We start from the raw sequence: 21894 nt of genomic DNA, 5'->3' as shown, positions 1-21894 counted from the left end.
CACCTATATCTGATTGTGTGCCAGGGATTCAACTTTGCCCTCAATTCTGTCTATCCTGGCTTTAATTTCAGCCACCGATGTATGCACTTCCCCCCTTGGGGCTTTTATCTGTGCCAAGATGTTGTTGACATCGGTCGAGAGCCCTGGGGAAACATGATACCACCCCCCCAAAACCACATATGCCTTGGACCCAATGTCTGGACGACTCTCTATGCTTCTCACCAGGCCAGGCCATTCCACCACAGTCTCAAGTGTCCCCTTTCATGGGTCCTCTGATCTCGGACAGACAGCACCATGTTTTTGCTCCTCGTGGGTTTTGTGTCCAGACTTGGGGTTCCAGTCTGTGGTCACTGGCCAGCTCCCGCAAGAAGCCACCAGTAAATGGAGATCTATGACCCCGTTCGCCATGAGGCAACCTCATGCAGTGGTTGGTGTCCGCGGTCGACAATTTCCCCTTTTCCCCCATCAAACCCCTTGGGGGTCTCATGTTGATCTTGTATTTCAGTTGTGGCTCCGACTCAGAGGGATTGCCATAATCTCCTTAATGTACCCTGGCATGGCAATTGATGTTTTCTTCTTTCACTCTCGAAACCAGTCACCTCCTCACCCACCTTCTTGCCAGGCTTCTCGCTAGGCTTCTCGCTCTTACCTGTACTTTCTGCGGCAAGAGGGGTCCGCCGATCATCGTTCCGCTCCAACCTCCTATCCCTCGCTGTGTTGACACTGTTCTGCTGGTCTGCCAGGGGCCCGAGTGGTCTGGTGTCTGCTCCTCAGTGCTCCACCTACGGAGCCTCACCATGAACTCTCTCTTCAAAGGAGGGAGGGGATGGAGAGGCCTATCCTCTCCTCCCACCCCCCCATCTCGAGTCCCGCAGGATTACCTTCCTCTGGCAGAGCGGCTCAGAGGCTGAACCGGCAGCTCACGAGTGAGGGGGACAGCCCACACTGCAACCTCCTGCACCACTTCAAGTCACGTCTACGCTCCACAGCCAGGCCTCCTCCGAAGGGCCCACTGGCTCTCCCCCACAGGCCCTCTTGACCCTGTCAGAACTCCAACCAGTTGGCGGGGCACCAGCCTGAGCTCTGCAGAACTGGCCTTCCTCTAAGTGCAGGATGGCGGAACGGTTAATTTAGGCTGCCATCTTGGTATGTGCCCGCTGGCAGTCTCACCACCTCTTTTTAATTTTGTAAGGTGCTTCCAGTCCGTCTAGTTGCGGGCCAGTGCTGGACAAAACTTCTAATAAAGTAAATTAAAATAAGGTGTTTTTATAGTTGAAGTTCAGGAAACACTCCATTGAGCCGCTAATGTGGTTTAAGTGCATGCATCAATTTAATCTTTTAATATATAGGGCACTGCATTGCTGATTTTAGCCTTTCTTTTTTCATTGTGGGTTTTATGCAGTTTGTGCTAGTCAATGGTTATTTGTGTTCCCACATGTTATTGTTGTATGTAGAATGCTGCAACTCATAAATATTCTAGTTTAATCTTGCTTGCTTGCAAAAGTCGATGTGCTACCTGCAGACTTGGGTTTCTGATAGATTTGACGACCATCCCCATCCTTTCAAGGCTTATGAAATGAGTCCTGTTGAATTGGGTAACACGTATGACGGCAACACTTATAAGTGGGAGAAAGTCAATATAAAGTGGTTTTTAAAAGCAAAATATTTTTCCTTCAGTAATTTGCAAATATGAGGCCCCAATTTATTTATTTTTGGGTTTGTAAAGCGCACTACAGCCCAAAGGCATTGAGGCGCTGTTGCAAGAAAGTCTTAGTTGCAAGGTGCGAAGGCTTGCTCATGGGTTACAGAGTGCAGGAACCTAAATATAATGAAGTGAAGCAGGTACATGGTTGATTGTGTTTCATAAATCCAAGAATAGCAGAGGGGTTATAGTACACGAGTGCAGTGATGAACAGCATAAGGGAGGGGCAACAGAGGCTAGGAGGCCACTTTTTTATACAAACAGATTTTTGATAGCTTTCCAGAAGGCTGTGTGTGATTCAGTGCTCCTCAAGTGTGGTGGTATTGAGGTCCATTGAGTCGCAGCAATAAAAGGGAAGCTAGATCCTCCTGCACGGGTCCTCAGGGTTTTTGGAATGGTCATCAGGTTAGTGTAAGCTGTTCTGGTAGGTCTGTCTGTGATGGGTTTAAAAAATGTTAAGGAGACATTTGTGTGTGAGGGCGAGAGTTTTGAAAATGATGCATTCCTTAATGTGGAGCCAGTGGACCGTTTCCTGGTGGCTGAGATGTTCCACTTTAGAGATGTCAGTAGCAGCCCGGAGGGCATTGTTTTGATGGTCTGGAGTTTTCTGATATTTTTTGCAGAGGTGCCTGCTAGGAGAGCATTGCAATAGTCCAGCTGGGACCTTATTATGGCCCTTGCTATGGTGAGGCAATTCTGCTAAGATCAGAGGGGTCTGGCTGCATTCAGCAGTTTAGAGTGGTATGCCGCAGCAGACGCAATGGCGTTAACCTGTCTGCTCATTGAAAGGTTGGAGTCTATGAAGACATACCCCCCCCAGGGTTTTGGCACAGGGATTGGGGTATTGTCAATGGTAAAAGAGCTGTACGTTTCTTTAAGGTAGCCGGAGACCCAATGAGTAGCAGTTCGGGTTTTTCACCGTTAAGGCAAAGCCAGTTTTCTACCATTCAGGTTTGAATTTTGGAGTAAATGGAGTTTCTTTTTCCTGCCCAATTCGTAGTCGCTGGTGAGGGGGATGAGGACCTGCGTGTCATCAGCATAGTTAGTATATGAGATACCTAACTCGTCCAGGAATTTGAATAATGGCCTCATGAATAGGTTAAGGGTGGGTGAAATGCAGGAGCCCATTTGATCAGATCAGGGTTGGCGCAGGCTTGGTCCGAGAATTCATGACTCTACCCTGGAGAAAGGATGCGATCCAAGCTGTAGCCTTGGGGGAGAAGTTGGCAGTGGAAGAGAGATGGCGGCAAAGGGTATTATGATCCACCAAGTCAAAAGCTGCCAATAAGTCGAGTAGTAGTAGGAGGAGGAGGAGGAGGGCTGGTTTGCCTGCATCTGAGATCATCAATCTGATTTTTGAGGTCTAAAAGTGCGGTTTCGATCCCATGGCCGGGACGGAGTCCTGACTGTTGTTTAAGAAGGTTATTGGCTTCAAGGAAATTTTAGACCTGCAGCTAGGCTGCTTTGTTGAGGAGTTTTAATAGGAAGGGGACTGTGGTAATGGGCCTGTAGTTCCCTGGGTTGGTTGGGTCAAGTGCGGTTTTCTTCAGGATGGGGCGTGCCCAAGCTTCTTTGAGGCATGCCGGGACAAGTCCAGATTTGAAAGAGGCATTGATAAAGGCTGTCGGGAGAGGGGCGAGGGTGGAGGCACAATTTATTTAGTAAATTGTGCGGGACAGGCGTCCCCTTTGCAGTTGGAGGGTTTGATTGAGGTTGATGACTTCCGGTTTGTTCATTTCCTTGAAGGAAAAGGAGGGGGAGTCACAGGAGGTGTTACAATGGAGGTCAGCAGTTGGCTTAGGGTCCATTGGTGGGCAATTATTTTGTTTTGCTGGGTGTTAAGCTTGTCAAGCAGGGCAGACTGGATGCTGTTACACCAGTCTTAATTTTTAGCAGTGGATGGCGGAGTGGGGGCTGGTGATTCCAACTCTCTGAAAATAACAAAGATTTCTTTGGAGCCTGATTTGGCGTTTGCTATCCTTGTGTTGAAAGAATAGCTCTTGGCTTTGTTAATGGCAGCTTTGTATTCTTTGGAGATGGTCTTGAATGCTAATTCAGTGGAGTTTCTGGGCTTGGTTAACCAGGCGGAGTGGGCAGCTCTTTTTCTAACGCGCATCTCAAAGTTCGGAGGAGAACCAGGTGTTTGCGTGTTTATTACGCTTATCTTTCTTAAGGGTGAGTGTGACAATGGCGACAACCGCATTCCTGATGGTGGTGTAGGTGGAGGCCAGGATATCTGGGTCATTTGAGGATGGGGCCTTAAGGGCAGGCGCCGTAAGGTAAGGTAGAAGCCTTTCCTTGGTGAGCTGATGGGAGCTTCTGGAGAAAGCAGGGGAAGTTGGGTACCTGGCAGGGGTGGCCCTTTGGCAAAGTTAAGATTGAAGCAAATGGAGTGGTGGTCTGACCACGGAATAGGTGAAATGGATGTGATAGTATGGGGGCAATTGTGATGTACGACCCAGTCAAGAGTGTGCCCTTTCATGTGGGTGGGCTCCTTAACAGCTTGTTTGAACTTTAGGGAGGATAAGGATTTGTTGAGCATGGCCGCATTTGGAGGGATCATTGAGACCTAGGTTGAGATCTCCCAGCAGGATGGCTTTGGTGGTTTTATTTGGATTATCGAAGATGGCAAAATCTTGATACAGCTGCTGCAGTATCATAAAATCAAGCCTTCCATTCACTTGTTGGTTTGATTGTCATCATTGGTTCCATGGGGCAATACTGCACATAACTCCTATCTTTACTGCTTTATTTGTTCTTCAAATATTGTTCACATATGTAATTCTGTGTACTTCATCTTTCTGTGCACCAATTGCCCAATGTTCCTAGAGCCTATTATTCAATGTACTGTCTACCTGAGCCTTCCAGTTGTGTACTAATAGATCCGTTTTATTGAGCCGTTTGTGCAGAATACATACTGCATCAAGTGCTTAAATAATGGTGATTATTAGTGCCAAGTATATTGGAATTCACAGCATTAACCTGGGAAGATGAAGGGCTCAGTCGTCACTGCAGGCTGCACACAGATTTCTGAAGCAAGCACTTCACTAGCTAACCACTAAGTAGTTTGGTTGAGGTTGTAACACATTTTCTAGGATTTGCCTGTGAATATTTAATGATATTTTTATTGCTCATCTTCCTAAACTTTTTCATGCTATTTTAGGTGCCATATGAAACCCTGAACAAACGTTTCCGAGCTGCTCAGAAAAACATTGACCGAGAGACGAGCCATGTTACAATGGTTGTGGCTGAACTGGAGAAGACATTGAACAGTTGTCCGGCTGTGGATTCTGTTGTTAGCCTTCTTGATGGTGTTGTGGAAAAGCTTAGTGTCTTGAAAAGAAAGGTAAACAAAATGGACTACTATTTGTCAGAGCCTATGCATTCTCTTCAGGGACACATTTTCATTAATTTTCCTTCTCATTAGTGTTCTCTATTCTGCTAAATGTCTTGATTTTAAAAACTCTTCCATCTTATTTATACCTTTTTGAAGGTATCTGAGGAGGTCAGGAATTGCAGTCTAAATCTATTCATTGAAAATGTATGCAAGGCCACAGAGAAGGGTTCAGCAGAAAAAGGATCAGTAGCATTGTGTGGGATAGATCGGGGACCAAGCTGTAAGCCCCAACGTACAAAATGGGCATCATGAAAGTGGGAAGAGCAAGCAATGGTAGTATCGGGGACCGAGCAGGGAGGAAGGGAGAACTGGGAACAGATCATGGCACAGATTATGAAAACCTCACACAAAACGCACACATTGATGGTGTTTTTGTGAAGTTGTAGGTCTGGGCCTAGCATGCACACCCCACGCAGACACTCGCAAAGAAATGTGTTGGTCTTCTGTTCGGCATGATGTTCTATTTGCCTGCCACACCACACACCCCAGAGCCCACTCTAACTATTCACAAGGTGTCGTGGGTGGTTGAATGCAGTAGGACCTCATGGGGTGGGACTTCCCCCTCTGGGGATGAGGAAAATCACCTGGGGTACAGCCCAATGAATGTTGCCACTCCCGACATTCTTTAGCCCTCCCTAATGTCCAGAGCCACTACATTAAGAATACACCTATGTATTGTTGTAACATAGGGCCTAAGACCAAAAGTACTAGGACGTGGAAGAACACAGGAGACGAACTGCGATAACACTGGTATGAGGTAGCCCCAAGGGTACATACGGATTAAGCCAACAACAACAAAAAAAGGACTTGTGTAATCCTCATGGGAGGAACTGGATACGAAATATAAAAATTAACGAAGTGGTGGCAAGATCAGCCGTAACCAGTCCTGTTTGGGAAAGCAGCTGGCATCCGAAGTCTCCAGCGCAGGAGATTTGAACGCTGACCGACTGCTGCGGAGAGCGTCTAGAGGATGCCAAGGTCTCTGACCGTCGTGGGGAGGCAGACCTCATCCCAAAGCCAGGAAGACGCAGAAAAGCTGCAAGTGCAGAGGAGGGAAGACCACAGAGAATTGTCCCAGTCCCAGGAATTCCCATCAAGGTACCAAAGCTCTGTAAGAGGTAAGGGAAGGTACATGAAAACCGGGTGGGACCTAGGGGTTGACACAGAGGCTAAGGAGGCTTTTCCTGGGCTATTAGCAAGCAACATTAATGGGCATAACGGAAGAAGGGTCTGGGACCCCAGCAGTGAGAGGGCTAACATCGGAGGCAATCTTCCTCAGCGCAATGGTAACGAGGGAAGCACTGGCCTTCAGGGAAGGGTTTGGATTGAAAAGGAGAGCATCAGAGGAAATCTTCCTTGGCCCTTTCTAAGCTCTCGTAGGACAAGGCTGCTGTGTTGTGCGACACAGGTAAGCAGAACACTCTGCCCAACGACACGTAGCACAACTTCAGACCCTCTGTGGCAAAGCCCTCGCAGGACAAGTATGCAGTGTTGTGCGACACATGTCTTAGGTGGCGATGGGGTAGCGGCGCAGAATGGTTTCACCCTCCACCTGCATCCTCAAGGTAAGATGCAGGGTGGGAGAGTAGCATTTGCTGCATTCCACGAAACTCCCTGACCTGCACGTCTGTCCAATTCTTCCTCTTCCACACACGCATCCCCCTTGCTTCCTCTGCCTGCGATTCTGCCCCTTCACACTTCCCACGTTCGCTCCCTTTGAACTTGGGTCCCACTGCCCCCCGCCTGCGCACTCATTCCCTCTCCCTTCCCCACTTGGGCTCCTTTGGAACTCAGGACCCCGCTCCCTCGTTCTCATTCCATGTATGTTACCTCACAACTTGGCTCCAACCCCCCCCCCCGTCTTTGGGACTTGTGCGTTCCTCGCAACCTAGGCCTTGCTCCCCCCACCCTTTCACTCGCCATGCGCTCCCTCGCAACTTAGGCCTAGCTCCCCCCTTCTTCGCGCCATGTGCGTTCACACGCTACCGTTCCCTCTCCCCGACCTAGCAATCCCTTCTCTGCATTGCTCCCCAAACAACTCCCCCGGCTCCCCTAGCCTAGCACATCCTTCTCAGTGTTGCTATTACACAATCAGTCCCTCCTCCCTCCTCTGCTTCCTCTTCAGGCTCCCTTGAGCCGCAACCAGTGTATTGTTACACGCTTGTTCGTACTGTGACCATTGTATTGTCATTCCACTGCATCGCTTGAATTTTACTCTTCCAGGTCTCCTTGATTACCAGTATTTCTGTATTTTGTTTGTAGCGTTAATATTGCAGTTTACGTGCTGCATCGTATGCATTCTCTTCAACTCTAGTTCCCTAGGACTACCAGCTGTGTATTCTGTTTTGTACTTGCATTGTTACACCCTTGAAGTGCCATTGTATTTGTATTTATTGTGTTTTATATAGTGCCTTTGTCCAGTCAACAATATATTTTATTATGCTCCCGAGAGATTAGTTGCATGACAAAAATTGCAGACTAATCTATGCAACGCTCAATTGCAAAAGGGAGGAGAAACAAAGCAGTTACAGTATTTCACATCATTGCAGACTTACAACCTGGAGGCGAGACAACAAAAATTGTTAACCATGAACATTTTATTAAAACGTTTGTTACAGAAATGTGTACAGCTTAATCCTTCTTGGCAGCAGCCTTTCTCGTTGCAGACAGGACGTTGCTGAGCTCTTCTCTCTTTCGCTTGGCACGAATAAGAGTACCAATCCTTTTCTTGATAAATTTCAGAGCACGCTTGTCCTTGGATACTTTGAGCAACTCCATAGAACGCCCTTCATAAGGGGCAAAGCCACACACTTCACGAATCATGTCCCTAACAAACTTGGTGTGTTTCGTCAAGCGCCCCCTTCTGCGGCACTGCCTGGGCTTATTAACCTTCTTGGTAACTTGGTGGCCTTTGTTAAGGCCAATGGCCATGGGATTTCTGATCGCCATTTTTGCTATCCATGATGGCGGACACACCGGAAGGTAGTAGTGTGTGTTGTAGTGTACTTTTTGTAGTGTACATTTTTTGCTGCACTGTTTTTCTCCACTCATGCTAGGGCCCTGCAAGATCCCAGTGTTCTTGTTATGTGGTGTACTTACTGTTGCCCCCTCTATTTTGTTTGACCCCACTGTATGCCTCCCTCGTGTGTGACCCCCCCCCTCCCCACCCCTCCCTCCAGCTTGGGCTGCCCCCGAACCCCGCACCCTCTATGGTGCTCTGTCTCCCCTATCTTCTCTAACTGCTATTATATCGACTATTCTATCCCTCTCACCATGTCTGGAAGGAAGAAGCTAAAAATATATATCCTGGTCTCCAACCCAGGTCTCACTATTGCTGATACCTATACCAGTGCTTCCTCCAGACAGACCCTCACCGACTGTTAGGCAGAGTTTGTATGCAGTACCCTTTGGGACCACTACACACAACTATGACTAAAGGTGTAAGCAAAACCAACCTTTGGTACAAGTCTGTACTACAGTTTTTGGTAGGGGAGTTGAGCAGCCAGGTTTATCTCAAGAGGATTTAAGTTTGAGGCATTCAGACTACTTTGAAGGAGGAGCAAAATGATATTCAGAATACTTTGAAGTAGGAGCAAAAAGGAATAGGTTATTCAGAACATGAACGGTTACAAGTTATTCTTAGACAGTGCAAATATTTAGAGTTCACTAGAAAAATCGATTCAGTTCAATAGGTTAGGCCAAAGTCAATGGGCTAAAGTCTTGGATAGGGTAAAGCAGTTCTGGTAGTGAAATGGAAAAGTCTCAGCACAAGTTCTTAGGAGTAGTTTGTAGCAAGAAGAAATATATGTTGGGTCACAAGCTGATTATGCCTGTGAGTTGGGAAAGTTTCAAGCACTTTCACCGCGAGAGTTAAGTACCTTTTACAAATGAAGAAAAAGATGCAGCTGGTGACCTCTGTTCCTGGCAGTTCCTGCAGATCTCGCTGTTCCTGGGCCTCAGTCGTGAGGACAAGAGGGAGGACGTCGGGGGACTCCTGCACTGGCCACAAAGCTGTCAACTGCCAAATCTTTGTTTCCGGTAGCTGTAGTGAAGCACACAAGTTGGTGTCCATCTCCCTGGTTATTCGGTTTCCTGCAGCACTCTGAGGAAAATACAACCAGCTCCGAGAATGGTATTCAGGTGCCTTAGTGTCGAGTTGATTGGTCCCACCAACGCATAGGGAGAAGCCATCCTTGCAGGGCTTCTCTGTCGAGATGAACTTGGCGATTCGGACCTGCAGCAGGGCTTCACTGGGTAAACCAACGGTCCAGGAGTTGCAGCAGTCGTCCTCTTCAAGCTCGTCTTTGGTTCTTTCATTCCAATGGTCAAATCTGCCCTCCAAGCCAAGAGACTTGCGGTTTATCCAGTTTCCATCCATTCATTCTAGTCTAGCTGCCACACACCAGCAGGGTGGCTGTCCATGCCGGACAGTAAGCCAGCCAATCACGCCAGAGTGCATTTGGGTCTCCTAGGAGACTAAGCACAGAGCGTTTCGGGCACCTCCCTTACTTCCTGCCCACCCCAGACACTCGGGCGCCTGAGGCGGTCTTCAGTCCTGAAGCCCGCCAAAGGCAAATGAACCAAACCTGGTTTGGCGCGCAGAACAAAACTCTAGAAGGACCTTTCCACAAAGAAACGGCGAAAAAAGACCAGGACCTGTTTTTACAGAGGGGGCTCAGATGCCATCTTGAAAACATGGCTCCCACGATTTAACGCTAATAGTGTTTGCGGTCAGGAACCATCATGGTAGTTTGTTGTAAAACCACTGCCACCAGCCATTTAAAGACGAAAGGGTAACATTTGACTGCTACATGAGTATTTAGACACCGGGGATAGATACTAGGTAACCCCTCCAGCACTCTATTGTAAGATAGGGTGTGCTGGGTCTAGGAATTTGAAAATGCTAGTAAAGTCAATTTCACTTTACTTACTCTGGGAAACAGTAGTTTATCCCAGAGAAGGTATTTAAACCTTGGGAAAGCCTGAAAAAGTTTTCCTGTGCCACTGAGGGTGCTGTGTGACACAAATGAAAAGATGATGCCTATGGGGTTGTCTAAAACTTCATAACCAAAGAAAACACAAGAGTAAAACGCATTTCAAAACACATGAGAGAGTGGGAAAAAGAGTCACTCTCTCCACGTAGAGAAATCAAGTCTTCAAAATCCAGCAAAGTTGCTGGGGGTCTCTAAGATGAAGGGAATTGACACATTTTTTGAGAATTCTATCTAATACCGACATCCTTGGTCGTTCCCTCTCCAGGCCAATAGACTCCACATTTGGTCTCTGTTCTCTCTCCTTTGTCCTCCTCTCCCATTAATGGTGGCACCTGGTGGGATGCCCTTGACCATCATTGTCTACTAAAATTGCACCGCCTTGGTCCAGGGCCCTCAGTCCCTTCTCCTCGTTTTCGATAGACTTTTCCCACGTCTTATCAAAGTTCTTTCTTCTCCTGCTACTCCTACCCACCCCTCTATGGCCGCTCTGCCGCCTCCTTCCTCCACCACCTCTCTGGCTCCCACTGTTGCTTCTCTGGCCGCTCTGCCTTCTCCTTCACCACCTCTCTGGCACCCTCTTCTTCCTCTCTGCCATCTCCTCCTTCCGCCCCTGCCTATTCATTGGCCCCTCTAACACTTCCGCAGGGCTTATCTCATGCCTGTACCTCTCCATGGAAGTCTTGCAAAGGTGGCAATCTGCTCCACGTCTCTACTCTTAACTCTGCTGACAAATATTCCTCGGACATCTGCCATCTACTCGAAGAGCTTGATTTGGATGTACTTGGCCTCACCAAGACTTGGTTCACCGCCAGCTCTGTCACAAGTTTTGACACTGTACTCCCTGTTGGCTAAAAGATGCTTTCCGAACCAACCATCCTGGAGGGGGAGTAGCCCTGATCTTCCAGGAGTGAATCCCTGCTTCTGTCATTCCTACGCAGGCCTACTCTCCTTGAATGCCTATTCTGCAGGCTCTCTCTCTCCTGGCCCCTCTCTCACTTTGGTCACCATCTAAAGGCCACCTGGCCACGTCTTCCTCTAGCTCTCCGAGTGGGCTGACCTCTCCTCCCTCCTTGTCTTGACCTCTCAACTACGACTCCTCTGAGGCCTCAACATCCACTTGGATGCTTTTAGCCCCTCCTCTGGCCTTTTTCGCAACCTCTGCAACACTCTCTATTTCACCCTCTAGCCTGACTCACTTTGCAGGGCACACCATGGATGTTCTGATCTCGTCAGACCTCACCCTCTTGCCACTCCTTTCTCTTGGACTTACCACTTTCTTCTCTCTTCTCACCTAACACTCTGCCCCTCCGGCTAAACTGACCCCAGCACCGCCACCCACCTTCTTGGTCATCCGGCCCATGAAGCATGTGTCAGTGAAGGCTTTTGCTGCTACTTTCTCTCCTCCTCCTGCACCTTTGGCTGGCTCACAATCTGACATAGCCCTCTCAAACCTTGATATCTCAATCTCTCAACACTCTGGATGTCCTTGCCCATGTCATGAGCCTCTGTTTGAAGCCTGCATCTAAGTGCAACTCTTGGTACGTTTCCAACCTTATCAAAGTGTAGGGTGGCTGAGAGGAAGTGGAGGGCATCGGGCTCATCCTCTGACAAACTGGCCTGCCGCCTGTTCCGAAGGCAATACAGACTCTCTGTCCTTTCTAAGAAGAGAGCATACAGCCACACCTGCGTCTCAGTGACCTCTAACGACTCGGCAGAACATTTCAAAAAGGAGCTGGCCTATTCTGCTGCAGTCTCCACCTCTCCTGTTCCCTCCCAGGCCCTTTGAACGACTCTGGCATCTCATTTCACCACTAAAACTCAGGAAATCCTGTCCACTCTTCCTCTCCCTCTAGCATTCAAGGCCCTTCTTTGGCCGTATTGCCTCTTTGTTTCTCCTCCTTCTCCCTGTTCACTCCCAACAAGGTATTTAGACCAGTCCGATCTATGAACTGCTTGTCAAAGCAGGTGCTCCCCTGCTCCTCAAGAACCATCAAGACCACATCGACACCATTGCTCCAGCCCTGGCCGATTTCTGCACTTTTTGCCACTGGAACCTTCCCCTACCCCTTAAGCACTCCCTTGTGCACCCCCACCTTAAGAAGCACTCTGCTGACCCTTCCTCTCCATCCAGCAAATTACTGCACGATCTACATCACTCCTTTCCTGGCCAAACTCCTGGAAAAGCTGGTCATCTCCCAGCTTAATCCACATATTGAATCTGTTGGTTGTCTCCATGATAACCAGTCTAGCTTCAGAGCAGCCAGAAGCATGTTTACTGCTCCCCTGAACACCTCTCTAATCTAGACTCTACCCTTCCTTCTGTCCTTATTCTCCTTGATCTATCCTCTGCTTTCGACACAGCCAACTACGCCATCCTGCTCAATCGTCTGTGACACCTGGGCATCTCTGGTCATGTCCTACCGTGGTTGACCTCTTTTCTCTCAAATCAACCCTCCAAGGTGCAATTTGGGTCTTACCTCTCTATTATCGCTCTCTCTCTCTACATGTGGTATCCCCAGGGGTCTCCCTGGCTCTTAAACCGCTACCTGGCACCTATGACCCACTGCATGTCTACCTTCTGTTCTAACTTTCAGTGTTAGGTGGATGACACCCAGCTCTCCTTCAGGCTCCCCTCCGCCTCCTCGGCTCTATCCCTCATACCTGTCTGTCTGCAATTCAGGAATGTTGTGCTTTCAATGATCTCTGCCTTAATTCCAGTAAGAATGAGATCCTCCTCATTGGGACCACCTGCTCCTGCCTTCCCTCTCACTCTGGCCGCCCACTCTGTGCCCTCTACCTGCCCCTTCCTGTGAGGCTAAGAACCTTGGTGCCATCTTCGACTTCACCCTCTCCTTATCACCTCACATCTGACGTCAAGTCACACTTTCAGCTGCACCTCCTCAGAGGTATTCTTCCTTTTCTCACTTTCCCCCAGAAGTTCTGTCTCCAGAGCCTTGGTCCTTTCTAGGCTGCGCTACTGCAATAGCCTCTTTCTAAGTCTGCCTGCCTCTACTCTTCCTCCCTCTACAACTAATCCAGAACAGTCCTGCAAGACTTGTCCTTGATCTCAAGCCCAGGGATTGTATCTCTCCAGCCCTGAAATTTCCCCACTGGCACCCTGTGGCTGCAAGGATCACGTTCAAGACCCTCTGCATCGTCCACAAAGCTTTCTGGGTCTGTGGACTACACTACATTCAACTTTCTCTTCCTAAGCATCTTCCTTTTCGACCCCTCCCCTCATCCACCTCCAACTCTGATGCTTCTCGAGGCAGAGAGTTGGCGGGGGGGGGGGGTAGATCTCTGTCCTCGGCTGGGGCCTCCCCCTGGAACGGCCTCTCTCAAACTTGAGCAGGACCACCGAAGGTTCAGGAAGCAACTCAAGACCTTCCACTTTCCCTCTCCCTTGCTGATGTCCCTGTCTGCTGCACCTTCTGGTTACCTGGCCACACACCTACGGGACCAGGCTTCTGCATGACCAGTTGCCCTTGCACTGTCTCTGGGCCTCCTAATCACTTGGGGACTGTAGCTTCAACCCTACAGTCCCCTAACTATCTGCACTTTTGAGCCACCTCCCTGGCAGCACTCATGAATTCCGTTGCACTCTCTCTCTCCTCCCCTGGCACTTCTCCTGCTCCACTCCCCCCTCCCCCACTCCCTTGCACTTGCACAATTTGAATGACACAAGGCCTAGTAAGATCGTTGTTTGTCCTCTTTTTGTCTTCACTTCCTGGTCTTGTGGCGCCTAGAAACACTTGTGTACAGGCATGTTATAAATGACTTCTCACAGTGGTAGTGAGGAAACCAATGGCCTCCAGAGAAGGGTTTGGAACGCCAACAGTGTTCGATACCAGGAAAATGACTCCCCTCTTTCTCAAAGAGCTGTGATAAAGACTCAAGAGGGACGTTGTCATTCACCCTGGTTCTATTGGGAACTGCATACGTGTATTTGTATTTGGATTCATTTATATGTATTGCGCACCTAGCTTGGGGGCATCTGGGCACATTTCTTTAAAAGGGTTACAGTTACATAGATATATACAGTGCTACAAGGACATGGCATTTACATATATTAGTGTTGCATAGTTAATAAATATTACATGGACATTGAAATTTACATGTGGTTGGATGCAAGGAGGAATGCACAGAATACTAGGAGTATATGCTGTTGGATTCCCTTGTGCGCAGCCCTCGTTAGTATGCGTGAGCAGGAAGGTCCTGATCTTTCAACCAACTTTTAGCTTTGCTCCTGAAGGCATCGAAGGAGGGTTCAATTCTGAGCAGACTGGGTGGAGAGTTCCAAAGCCCAGCAGCAAGCACAGGGAAACTGCCACCCCCGCCTTCTGCAGCTTATATCTCAGTAACATTAGGCAATGAGCTTGGGCCACTCTGTGGTCTATCATTGGTGTTACTCTGTGAATAAGTTAGATAAGTATTTTGGTGCTTGTTTGGCCAGACATTTATGCATAAATGATAGTGATTTAAATGTGATTCTTTTTGAGCCAGACAGTGTAGGTTATGTCGGGTATCTGAAATATGATGGTTTCTGGGGATGTTTGGAACAGCCCTAATGGCATTATTTTGTGTAACTTGTAATTTGTTTAACTTCTGTTAGCTAGTCCCTAGATAGAGCGCGTTGCAATAGTCGAGTTTCAATGGCCGGCACGCAGGAATGAGTTTGCAAGTGTATGCGGAGGAGGATATTATGGCGTTCGTTTGTCTGGTTAGAGACAGAGTAGAATCCAAGTATATGCCGAGAGTTTGTGTCCTTGGATACCTTAATGGTGTTACCATTAAGCAGGAAGGGTCTAGCTTATTGAGTCTTGGTTGAGTCCCAAGGAGTAGTAGTTCTGTTGTATTTTTTCGTCGTTCAGACAAAGCCTGTGTTGGGCCTTCCAGGCCTGGATGACCAGATATATATCATTCAGGGCTTTGGAATCTGCTTTGTGGTTTCCAGTGATGGTGATGAGTATTTAGGTGTTGTCTTCATAATTCGTGTAGGTGACACCCAAATAGTCAAGTATGTCAAAGAGGGGCTTCGTAAACACATTGTAAAGTGTTGGTGATACACATGATCCCTCCGCATAGGACTGGTGATGGATCTACCGAGGCCGATAGGGAGAAGACCCTCATTGATCTATTGTTGAGGAAGGAGATAATCCAAGGGGTGGCATTGTTCGAGAAGTGAGCTGAAGATTTAAGATGGTTGCAGAGTATTTGGTGATTGACCAGGTCAAATGTTGCAGATAAGTCCAGCAATAAGAGGAGGGCAAGTTTACCATTATATTTTTTTAAGGAATTCAATTTGCGTTTTAAGATCTAGCAGCGCAGTTTCGGATCCATGCCTCGGTCTGAAACTGGATTGTCTGTCCGAGGAGGTTATTAGATTCTAGGTGCTCCTGAATCTGCAGGTAAACTGCTTTGGCCAGGATTTTGAGCAGAAATGGGACGGTAATGATAGGCCTGTAGTTGGAAGGGCCTAGGGTTGGTTTTTAAGTAGAGGGCAGACGCCGGCGTCTTTAAGGCTATTGGGTACAATGCCAGTTTCAAATGAGGAATTTATTAATGTGGTAATAAATTGTGCTAGTTCTTTAGTCGCCTCCTTAATGATTATAGGAGTCATTCTCATGGGTGAAGCCCGCACGCCAGGAGACTAGTCCTTCCCCCTTCTATTTTCTGTTGAAAGAGAACATTTGTTTGACACTGTTCAAGAAGCAGGATAATGGGGTCATTCTCCTGAAGGAGGAACTTTCTGTTAGTTTATTCTTTGGTTATAGTGTGAGGGTTATAGCAGGATTTGACACAGGACGGTGGAACTTTGATTTGACTGACATTCTGGCAATTCCTTTAGTTTGTTTGAGGCAGGGAAACCACCAAGATGGCAACAGCGAGTTCTTTTGGAGAAATAAACTTTAACCAAAACCATGCAATCTTTGGTATCGGCTTCGGTTTTCAACACCCTCACACACCCTCACACACCCCAGACTGACGGCACATAATCATAGTTGTGCTCCTCCACAGATGCACACATCGAAACATTCCCTATACCAGTAACTCGTACCCATAGATCAACTACTCTATGAACCAGCTTTTAAAAAAAACACTTTTGTTGATTTTATTACAAAAAAACAAACTTACAGTGCAAGTAATCGTTTAAATACACATTGTTACGCTCAAGTCCACTGTTTCTCCCATTCCCACCCCCCTCCAAGCCTATTCCCCCTCGTTTCAGTAGCCACGTCTTGCAATAGGGATTCTTCCCCAGCGGTGTCTGTTGGATCCCGGTCACTTGACTCTTCATACGTGGGTCCAAATAGTTCAGCTTTTAGTTGCCTCCAACCCAGTAAGGCTCCGACCTCTTCCTCCCCCCGCCACTGCATGCCTCCTGCCACACCGCGGTTTCTGCCTGAGCCCATTTTTGTAGATCTTTCCACCATATTTCCAGTCTTCGTCTACAACATGCCTTACACCCCATGGCAATTCTTCTCTTTGCTATAACATACACCAGATCTTTCAATGTGCTCACGTGCCTGAGTTTATGTGGTCTAGGAAACCCTCCTATCGGGCAAGCCCATGCTGTATCGACCTCCATTTTAATCCCTTTTTCTTCCATCTTGTGAGCTGTTTCTCCCCAGAATCTCTCTATTATTGGACATGACCAGAACATGTGCACCATTCCTGCGTTTTCTTCATTACATTTGAGGCATGATTGTCGTCCAGCATTTTTGAATTTGGCTATCCTTTGGGGTGTCGTATATGCCCTGTGCATTACATATAATTGTATCCGCTGCATTCTGGCATTTCTTGACACTTTTTTATGATATCTCTGGGCCCGCTCCCACATCCCGTCACTCATAGAGGCTCCCACTTCCTCTTCCCAGTCCCATCTGAGCTACACCACTTCTTTCCCCACTTTGGTAATTACCATCTCATATATTCTTGATATTTCATGTCCCCCCTCCGCTATGTCATATATCGTGTCTATGGTGGCGTCCTGTTCCTCCACTAGCTTCACTTCGGACCCGGTCTCTTTGATTCGCTGCACTATCCCATGATATGCTATATACTGTCCTGCATGTAACCCAGTGTCCTCCACCAGTCCATCAAAGTCTCGTATGCTCCCGTCCTGCCATACATCACTCATTGTTGCTATCCCCACCGGCTCCCAGTGTTTCCTGATAATTGGCCTCAATTGCTTTCCTTTTCCAGCCAGAGTGGCTAATGGTACCTGCAAGGAGCACGGGGATGGTGTCTCCATCAACTGGCAGGCTCTCTTCCATATCTCCCACCCAAACATCATCCTCCTCCCGTCCTTCCATCTCCAACCTAGGCAACCATATCACTTCTTTTAAATAGAATGGGTCGTAGTCCTGGCTGAACAGCCTGGATTCCAAGGTCAGCTCATCGGAGAGCCATTTAGCTACTTATTGTAGTTGACTTGCTATATAATCTTCGTCATTTGGTAGTTTAAGCCCCCTTTCTCATATGAATTCTGCAACTTCCATAAAGCTACTCTGTTCCTCGTACAATGCCAGAGGAATTCTCTCCAAATGCTATCTAGCCTAGCAAAGAACCGTTTAGGTATCATGTATGGGATGTTTGCAAAGCGGTGCAGCAGTCTTGGCAATACCACCATTTTAAGCATTGCTCCCTGTCCCATCATTGCTAAGGGGAGCTTCGCCTAGAACTTCATACTATTCTCAATTTTCTTAACTGCTGCCTCCGTGTTATGCTTATGTTCTGCTTCTACCGTGTGATATATATCTATCCCAAGATATCGGAAGGTATGCACCTCCCATGCTATTTGCAGGATCGGCAGTCGCTCCAGCGTGATCCCTCTGTACCTTCCCAGTGGAAACACACAGGACTTTCCAGGGTTCCCAGCTATGCCCGAAAGCTGTGCAAATCGCTCCATCACTTCTAATATGTATGGGAGGTTTTCCTCCGGATATCGTAAGTACAACAGCATATCATCCGCGTACAAGGAAATCAAATGCGGTTCCCCTTCTATGGTAATGCCCATTACGTCATACTGCTGCCTCAGGTATATTGCCAGGGGCCCTAGGGCCAGAATATACAGCATGGGGGACCATGGACATCCCTGCCTAGTGCCTCTGCCGAGTTGCCACCTCTCAGATATTATCGTTCCTGTCATCACCTTAGCTAGTGGTGTACTATATAGCAACTTAGCCCACTTGAGGTATCCCGGCCCTATGCCATACTTGGTCAGGGCCGCAATTAGCCAAGGCCATCTGACCAAGTCAAAAGCCTTTATTGCATCTAGCGATACTGTCTCCATCTCGCCCGCGTCTTCTTTTGCATGTTCAATGACTCGGTGAAGTCGCCTGAGGTTATTGGCTATGTTTCTATTGGGGACATAAACAGTCTGATGGGGTGAGTTAACTTATTGATGACTTTCCTCATTCTGTTTGCCAAAACCGCCGCTAATATTTTACTATCTTTAACATTGACAGGGGCCTATAAGATCCACAGTCGCAGCCAGGCTTATTGGGTTTGGGGAGCGGTATAATGATTGCCTCTCGTAGGGACTCTGGTAGTTTCCCTATTTTCATATGCCTCATTGAGCATCTCCAGGAGTGGAGGGAGTATCTCATTTTTGTATGTTTTATAGAATTCGCTTGAGAGTCAATCGAACCCCAGGGTCTTACTAGTGGGCAGCTGCCTGACTATCTCCTCCAATTCCTCTAGGGTGATCGGTGCGTCCAACTCCTCTTTCTTCTGCACTAATCTGTGGTAGTCCAATATCTCTTAGCATTTCTTCTATTTCTTCGTTGTCCTCTCTCCTGTCATCTCCATACAGGAGCCGGTAATGGTCTGCAAATTCCTGGTTAACTCCTTCTTGAGTGTCTACTAAGCTTCCATCTTCCTTCGGTATCGTTTTAATTGTGGATCTGGGAGTATCGTTTTTGTATAGCCATGCCAGAACCCTCCCTGGTTTACCCCCTCCTGCATGCTGCCTCTCTATATACTTTTTATAGTTTAGGTTACATAACCTTTTCCAGTGTCCCGCACATTTCTGTTGCAGCTCAAGAACTGCTGCCTTATCTGTTTTAGTGTTACCTCCCTTTTTAAACACTATTTCTAGTTCTGTTTCCGCTTCCTGCAGTTCGGCTAAGATCCCGCCCTGTAATTCATTGGATTTGGCTATAGCTATCCCACTCACCACCACCTTAAAAGCCTCCCAGAGCGTACCCGCTGCTTTCACACTACCAGTGATTATCTCAAAATAACTTACTATTTCCTCTCTCATGTCCCCTCTAAATACATAATCTTTCAACGTCTCTGCTCGCAGGCGCCATGTTGGTATCTTTGCTCTCGGGGGCCGGTATTGCCATACGAGCATCAGTGGTGAGTGGTCGGAAAGGACCCCTGCTTTATACGCTGCCTGCACTATTTCTGTCATTAGTGCATGTGTGACAAACAGTCTAATCTAGTATGCAGGTCCTGTGGGGCCGCATAGTGCGAGTAGTGCCTGTCCTGCGGGTGATGCAACCTCTACTCTATGAACCACCTTATAGTTAATTTTTACATTTGTGAGCAACCTTTGGGTTATTTTACTTGTAGCTATTTATTTTTGAATCTGTTTGTTAGCATTATTACCTAAATTATTCCATTCCACAATCAAAATCACATCTCAGAGGGGTGATCTTAGCATCCAGTAGTAGTGAAAAGGGCATTTGCTCACTCCGGGACCAGACCTGATTGCAATAATACACCCTCTCACCCCCCCCACATACAGGTCCGACTCTGCGTGACCGCCATGAACACAATGTTGGAGAGATGACACCTTCAGTATAAGCATTTATTAGACAGAAAGCACAATATAAAACAGTAAATTTAGCAGCAATTTGGAAATAATGAAAATGCAAGTAGAGAAATCACAAATAATGAGAACAGTCTCGCGTTCCTTGATCTAATTAGCTCAGGAGACCCAGGTCCTCTTAAACTAACTGCTGTCCATCAACCAGGTGGCTTCGCTCATAGCCTTCAATCTGCTCTTAGATGACAGCGCTACACGTAGCCGTAGGGGCAACATCAATCTCCGGGCACACAGCAGTCCACAGAAGAATTCCCCCTAGGTCATGTGTTCATGCATACTTGTACCTTTGTGCTGTCAGTCAGCGTGAGGCACTATTCTAGAACTTGCTCAGTGCAAAAAACATGTTTACTGATGGAAAAACCCAGCTTCCAAAGCTCTCCCTTTTACCCCTCTCTGAGACTCCGAGCTCATCTGTGAATTCAGGAATATCTCTTATCAGTGCATGCAAGGCTGTGCCATTCCTACATGTGCGAAAGAGGATTTGTTTACCAAGGCTTGCAGCACTATGGTTGCAAGGAAAGAATATTTCAGGAGAAGCTTACATCATATGCATTCCAGTTAAACCCTAATGAGCAAGCTTTACCGGGCCTGCACTCTGCTAGCTAGTGTCTTGATATTACAAAACTGGCTATCTAAATGCTATAATGCTTTAACACTCAAATACATGCCTCTATTAGCTACTAATCCTGGGCCTCTGCCCTGCCTGTCTATGCACTAGTGCATGATGTAACCTTCCACTCCTTTGATACTTGCACGCTTAATGTAGCTCACTATGCTTGATATGTAGGCACTACTAAGCATTACTAATCCATCTATAAAGGTCTGTTTCAGCATTTAGTACACACTTCGAATAAGCTGTTAATGCAGCCATCTTAGGACCTAATGTGATATGGTTAGCTCAGCAGGCTAATGCACCCGCGAAAGTGGACCTTCCTTCACATTACAGTAGGAAATCAGCAAACCTATTATAACCATAAACAATAAGAACAAGGCATTGTGGATTAACATGAACTGATAATTCAGCAGGGGACATCGAAATCCTGTACGGGCTCGCTTCTCAGGCAGTCCCTGTGGGGATGGGCGCAAACCAAGCAAGTCAAATGAAAGGAATGAAGGTCCATATCCAGCATAGCCGACAATCGCTAAAGCTTCAGAGGAAACCACGATCAAACCAAGTGTTCAGGGGCTTATCGTTCGATGGGTGGAACATCGCAAGGAGGTGTGCCTTCCATGCCTCGATATTCTCGGAAGGTTCACAGGGGGCATCTTGCAGGGCCTTATACCAGGCAGTGGTGTCTGCCGCACTCCATAGTCCAAAATCAGTGCGCCATAGACTATATTGTGGCTCATTCTTTCATTTCCAGGACATTTCTATACGTCTTTATCCAAAACACATGCTAAGTCCATAGCTTTAATCACATACCTATATTTGTCTGGCCTTGGACATATGATATGATAGGTTAGGTCATTTATAACGTGCTTAATACCCAGAGGTTTCTAAGCGCGGACCAAGGCATCAAACCTGTGTTGCACTGTGTCGTCTTGCTTCCAAGGTGAGCACATTGCCCCTGAGCTATCCTACCGATACACCCAATAAGCATTCTGCCGGGGTCCGTTGGTATCTTATCACTCCGGCTTTGATGCATTCTCTGAAGCCAAAGGTCGTCCACCCGCGGGCACAGCCAGAACATATCAAGATGGTCTGCATCAGCGTCACACCATGGGCAAACAGGTTGTACCGCAGGGGCAAACTTGGCCACTCGACTGGGTGTCATATGTATGGTGGAGCACATTTAGCTGCAGTAAATTAAACTTTGCATTACGGCAAAGCTTCTTGACGAAAATCAATGTAGTATCCCATTTAACATCAGTGGTGATCTTCACCAAATCTGTATCCCACTGACCTTTCAACTTAATACTCTGCACACTGACCTCATTAAACAAGCACCCATACAAACAACCG

The 21894-nt window shown here is 47.4% G+C and overlaps 2 protein-coding genes across 5 annotated transcripts in view; one reads left to right on the top strand and one right to left on the bottom strand.

Annotated features, from left to right (window-relative positions):
• MAEA (macrophage erythroblast attacher, E3 ubiquitin ligase) overlaps window positions 1-21894 on the top strand; it is a 1045966-nt gene that overhangs the window by 124860 nt on the left and 899212 nt on the right. For all 4 annotated transcript variants that reach the window (XM_069632159.1, XM_069632160.1, XM_069632158.1 and 1 more), the window contains exon 2: window positions 4866-5048. In XM_069632159.1, the coding sequence (XP_069488260.1) occupies window positions 4866-5048 (183 nt within the window). The remainder of the gene's footprint in view (window positions 1-4865; window positions 5049-21894) is intronic.
• On the bottom strand, window positions 7708-8048 carry LOC138515627 (large ribosomal subunit protein eL36-like). Its single transcript, XM_069630336.1, has one exon. It carries the CDS (start codon window positions 8046-8048, stop codon window positions 7731-7733), a length of 318 nt encoding a protein of 105 aa, XP_069486437.1. The 3' UTR covers window positions 7708-7730.

This window comes from Ambystoma mexicanum, chromosome 6q (assembly GCF_040938575.1).
Source record: "Ambystoma mexicanum isolate Mex_15411 chromosome 6q, UKY_AmexF1_1, whole genome shotgun sequence".
NCBI classification, from domain to species: Eukaryota; Metazoa; Chordata; class Amphibia; order Caudata; family Ambystomatidae; genus Ambystoma; species Ambystoma mexicanum.
Note: the sequence above shows the minus strand (reverse complement) of the source record. Positions and strands in the feature narration are given on the sequence as shown.

Excerpts from the sequence above, each read along its gene's own strand:
- LOC138515627 (XM_069630336.1), bottom strand. The coding sequence starts at position 8,048 with ATGGCGATCAGAAATCCCATGGCCATTGGCCTTAACAAAGGCCACCAA.